The following is a 6,002-nucleotide window of genomic DNA, read 5'->3' on the forward strand; positions in this document are numbered from 1 at the left end:
CCCCGTCGTAAAATAGCGCCATATTGGTCAGTGGCACCCACGCTATAAGATAAAATGGCAATTGTCCTTTTTCCAGTGTCCCAGCATGATTTCTCCGTATCGCGCCAAACTTCCAGGTTGCAAACAAAGTGGCAACGCGATGGCTCTGCGTCTCTCCATTTCCCTATTTCCCAATTGTGAAGTTCCAATGACACGATGCGACAGTGCTGCATCACACCAGGGGTCCAGGTCAGGAAATTTTCCCTAATTTAAAAGATGCGTCCAAGGTTAAAAGTGCCAATTTCCTACCCCTGTTTAAGCCCTTTAACACGATATTCAAATATTTGGAACCCAAAATATACTAGTTTCTCTCAATTTTCTCTCAAGAACAAGCTAGGGTTTCAATTGGGGATTCAATTTCAAGAAAGTCTCTCCGTCAATCTTCACTAATTAAATAACTAAGGTATGTCATGTTTTGATTCATGGATCTCTTTCACCCATAAAGCTCAAGAATCTCTTTTCAAAATCAAAGATTTGTATCTTTATGAATGTTCATGATTTGATTGAATTGAAAAGTGATATTCATGTTGTTGTTTGGTTTCATTCCATGTTATAGACTATTAATTACAAGAATTGATTTTAGTATGTGAGGAATTACGTGGTATTCATGATAAACCCTTCAATTCACAAGTTGATTGATGTATCCTTGATTATGAGATATATTGATGATTGTATAACCATAGCATGCGCCCCCCCCCCCCCCCCCATGTTTGATTGAATGCCTATGTGAAGGAAAAGTGCCATACTAGTATGATAATATGAAATCTCCATTCAGGTAGAAGTTATGCATATTAAATTTTTGATGAAATATCTTAGCCAATGGATTATGTATTGTTGATATTGATGTTGTACTTAAGAAAGTCATGCTTTGTCAGTTTCCTTCTATCAAGTTCTGGGGGTACTTGTACCCAAAAAATATAGTTGTGTGCCAAAAGTCCGTGCCATGTTTTCATGATATCCTCATTCAAGCCATCATCCATAGAACTCAGTCAGTCGTGCGACTCAGGAAAGCTCAGTAATACAATAATCTCAGTACTATTCCATCAGTCAACAAAACTCAGTTAATTCAGTCCAGTTTAGTTCAGTAATCCCTGATTAGTGTCTATTCAGATAGGAGTAGGAATTAGCACCGAGTAACCCAAGGATGGGAACCCACATTGTCAGATGAGGGTGTAATTCTTAAAAGTCATCCTTTCATTCCAGAACTATATAGCCAGCATAGGTTGAGAAATCAATATTGTCAAATGAGGGTTGATAAGTTGGATAAGCACTGTCAGATGAGGGCCCCACCATTCTCTTTTGGGGATACTATCAGATGTGGGTCACTAATAACTTATCCTTACCAGTGGCGCAGTATTGACACCCTTCTAATTGGGGTTACATATTCGACCCCAACTCAGTCATAATGGCGTATTAGGGGTATGTCGTTTAGATGACTACTTCCCATAGTTTTAGTTATAGAATCAGGACTGTCAGATACAGTCATTCAGTCTCAGTAATAGAGCTCAGCTAGTTCTACAGAATTCAGGACTATTAGATACAGTCACCTCAGAATAGTATGGAACTCGGCTAGTTCCATCAGATTCGGGACTTTCAGATACAGTCACTCATCTCATCAGTTATATCATTCATCAGAATTCAGTTATCAGTCATGTTAATTATCAGTAAATTCATGTTATCACAATCTAAGATATAGTAACGACGTATTCATGCATGTATTCTTATGTTCATATTATTCAGTTAGCCAGTATTGTTTAGCATATGAACCCCGTACATTCAGCCTACCTTCTATGCATACCAGTTTATTCAAAGTAATAATGAATTTGCGCTATGGTGTCTTATATCATAGGTTCAGAAGCACGAGCACCAGAGCATTAGTAGCATTCCAGTCTCAGCAGTCAGAGTTAGCAGTGAGTCCTCATCATTTGAGGACATGACAATTTCGTTATTATCCCTTTAAATTAATTTATTTCAGTAGTTGGGGTTAGTTGGGGACATGTTCCATCAACTCTTTATTCAGATAGTTTGGTCAGTTAGAGGATTTTAGACTATCATATTCACAAGGTATTTTAATTTTTGGTATTCTTTTACCCCATTCAGATGTTATATTTTTTTCAGTTATGAAGTTTTGAACCTTATGGCCTTTCAGCCTCCATTTCTGCATTATATTTTGTATGTTATACAGTGTATAGGTACAAATATCAGTTATGGGTTAGCTTATGGTCCTTCGGGGTCATGAGCACCGTGTAGTATTCTGAGTACCAGATTTGGGGTGTTACACCTCACAATAAGAGAGTGACCTATAAAGACCCACAATCTAGCAATCTATAATAGAATGGGTATAAGAATCAAATTGTACTCGCTCTCACAAAGAATTCACAAGTTATAATTGATGAACCATAGTCTTGCCCTTAGTGTAGTACTCAATTAATACCAGAATATTAAGCTTAGCATCAAATAGGTCTGTAATGGTTGTAATGTAAGCTTAGGGACAGGTAGGAACTATTTTGGCCAGTAATAGTGACTATCTTTCCTAAGTGATTTAATACATAATACATGTCATTCAACTTACCTTTAATAACCACTTTACACCCTTTTGTCTACCCCATCCTTTAATTTTTTTCATCTTATTAAGCTCACTTACATACACCACGATAGGAGTATGCTATATACACATCATTTGATTTTACCCTTCTTCACACCCATTATATGTTGCACACCCCTATAATAGCGACCCTAAACTTAAGCAATTCCCTTAGTTGAGATGCACAATGTCCAAGAAGACCAAGGACAAAATAGGTTTATTATAACATAACTGGGCTACAAATGGGAATTTCATTAGCACAAATTTCTCTAACTCCCAACCACGACACAACAATTTTTACACACCAATAACTATCACTTTGGGGCATCAATTGCACCTTACTCCTACCAGAATTGCAAACTTCTTACCCAATAATTTTATACCAAAGAACTTAGGATCTTTTGGATCAAGTTAAGGTCAATCAAAGAAGGGAGTTAGGCTGCAAATGATGCTGTCAAAGAAAAAGCTAAAGGTTCAATGGGGCTAACTAGGATTATGTACAAGGTTAGGTAAAAAGAAGGTATAAAATATAGTTATCAAGGAAATGCCTATATCATCTCCTAAACCTGCACTCTTTATTTAGCTTTACACACACAACAGGAAAGTTCTAGACATCACATGCAACAAGTAATATCTACAACCTCACATCACCTCAAGAAGGATCATCATCAATTCTTAACCAAATATTAAAATGAATTAAACATTAAGACAACAAGTACAAGAGTTATAAACTATATCCTAGGTGTGTAAAAGGTAGTAATTCACATAATCAACATGCTCCTTTTATAAAAACTCACTTGAATCATGCAATCATATAAACCCACTTGCATCATGCTCACATATTACACCAACAAAAATATCCAAAAATTACTCCTAAAAATGGGAATTTTCCCACCCCTACTTAAAAATCTACTTTGTCCCTAAAGTATACTCAAGTAGAGATAGAAATACTTCCTGAGGCCTCTAGGCCTAGCTAGTAGCATCTTTACATATCAAAGGGGCTTGAGGATCCCACACTTAGTCTTTGCTATGCTCCTTACCTTAGATTTTTTGGTACTCAAACTTCCCATCAACCAGTGACTTAACAAAAACAAAAACTATTAAAGTAAAAACTAAAATAATAAAAATAAAACATACCTTAACTTGGGCTGCCTCTCAAGCAATGACTAATTTAGTGTCGCAGAATGACCCTATCTATGACTCATTTTTTTTCTCACACTAGGACTCCATCTTCTTATTTGTTTCTAACCTCTTGAGTATGCACTCTCAAAGTTAACAACTTTCTAAACTTTAGCCATTTTAGGCCCATTAATTTGCATCATGTTATACTGGGGCGATTGTGGCTTTGGCTGCTTAATGAAGATGTTCGAAGAAGTATTTTGTGGAATAGCCTATACCACCCCACACTTATCCCCATTAATTACAGTAATTGTGCACAAATCCATTTAGTGGTATAGTGTGTTGAGTAGTTTGTACATTTTGAATACCACCTCTTCATCATCCAACCGCATTATAAGTGTGCCCTCTGTCACATCTATCAAAGCTCCTCCCATTGCCAAAAATGGATTCCACAAGATGACTGGTACTTTTTCATCTTCCTGAAAATCTAAAACAATAAAGTTATCAAGAATAATAAACTTACCAACCTTGATGAGAACATCCTCCATGACTCCTTCAGGATGAGCTATGGTTTTGTTTGCTAGTACCAGTAACACAGAGCTCAGTCTTGGCTTTCCCAAGCTCAAAGTGAACAAAGAGAGAGGTCTCTAATTTATGTTTACCCCTAAGTCACTAAGTGGGTGGACCACCTCACTATTCCTAATCTAAATATAGAAAGTAAACTTCCCAGGGTCATTGAACTTTTTAGGCATCTTTTCTGTCACCATAGAGCTACACTCCTCAGTGAGTACTACTGCCTCAACACCATGTAGCTTAATTTATTAGTGACCACATCGTTTAATTACTTAGCATAGTTGCGCATTCCTTGCAAAACATCTAAAAGAGGAAGGTTACTATAAAGCTCTCTAAACATGTCAAAGAACTTTTTGAAGCATTCATCCTCCTTTGTCTCTACATTCTTCTGTGGGAAAGGTAGTGGTTGTCTCTCCTTCACCTGTTCAGCAACTCTTGTTCTTGAGTACTCAGACTTCCTTGAATTTTTATCAACTTTCTTGGATAACTGTGGGGAAATCAACTGTGCATCCACCTCCTTAGTTTTCTTTAGAGGTTTTTCATTTAGATCCTTACCACTCCTCAAAGTGATTGCCATTACTTGTTTAGGGTTTTCAGTATCACTTGGCAACCCACCTTGAGGACTAGTATCTTATGCCGGTTGCATCTTCCTCAACTGAAACTCTAAACTCTTTGTAGCTGCTTTCTTGATCTTAATATCTGCAGCCAACTATGCCGGACCAAATATAATTTGGTTCAACATCTCCTTAACATTGTTCATTTGAGTCATAGATTGATTGCTCTAGACTTGAGACTACTAAGGCTGTTATTGCTGATTATTCCTGTAATAAATTAGGTACTGAGTCTTCCACTTTAGATATTGGGTGTTCTCATAATTTTTCCTTTGAACATTGGCCATGAACATCATAGACTCAGGATTTGCAGCACACATAGCCACTAAATGCCCACTATTACCACAAACCTCACACCAACCTACAGTCTATTGAATTACATTAAATGTGGCTGTAGGTTATGTAACCTCTAACATCACGTTTCTTATCTAATTTTGTAGAGTAGTAATCTGGGCAGATATAGTAGTAAATTGGTCCACCTCTAATACACCTACAACCTTTTTGTAGAATTTTGTGAGTCAGAATACCACTCAGGATTCCCTTGAGCAATCTGATTCGACAAAGTATATAGCTCATCATAAGTCAACTCCAAAGCTTTACCACTTGTAGCTGAATCTAGAAAATTTTTTGTGTTATGGTCAAGTGCCTTAGTAAAAGTATGAGCTAATACCTCATCGAACTGCTGATGATGCGAACAGTCCTGAGAAAGAGCCTTGAAGCACTCCCAAGCATGATATAAATTCTCATTTAGTTTCTTCTGGAAGAACACAATCTCACTGCAAAGTCTCACAGTTTTTCCATATGGAAAGAATCGAATGAGGAATTTTCAAACTAAGTCATCCCAGGTTGTGATTTATCTTGCCATCTCAATGTTCAACCATTTCTTTGCTTCCCTCAATAGTAAAAAGGGGAATAGTGTCAGCCTAACATAATCAGTTGACATACCCGTAGGGATGAATTATTTCTTAATCTCCATAAAGTTCCGCGAATAGACTTGTTGATCTTTATGTGAAAGCCCAAAAAACTGTCCACTGCTGATCAAAAGCTGCACCATATTCTACTTCAGCTCAAAATTA

General features: G+C 37.0%; 1 protein-coding gene across 1 annotated transcript in view; it reads right to left on the bottom strand.

Moving 5' to 3' along the window:
* Window positions 1-4,892, bottom strand: part of LOC107849130 — a 181,788-nt gene extending 176,896 nt beyond the window's left edge. The window contains exons 1-3 of the mRNA XM_047401661.1: window positions 4,588-4,892; window positions 4,270-4,363; window positions 4,100-4,221 (exon numbers count right to left, since the gene is read on the bottom strand). Of these exons, the coding sequence (XP_047257617.1) occupies window positions 4,100-4,221; window positions 4,270-4,363; window positions 4,588-4,892 (521 nt within the window). The remainder of the gene's footprint in view (window positions 1-4,099; window positions 4,222-4,269; window positions 4,364-4,587) is intronic.
* Between the last annotated feature and the right edge of the window lie 1,110 nt (window positions 4,893-6,002).

The sequence above is a fragment of the Capsicum annuum genome, chromosome 12 (genome assembly GCF_002878395.1).
Source record: "Capsicum annuum cultivar UCD-10X-F1 chromosome 12, UCD10Xv1.1, whole genome shotgun sequence".
In the NCBI taxonomy this organism is placed as follows: Eukaryota; Viridiplantae; Streptophyta; class Magnoliopsida; order Solanales; family Solanaceae; genus Capsicum; species Capsicum annuum.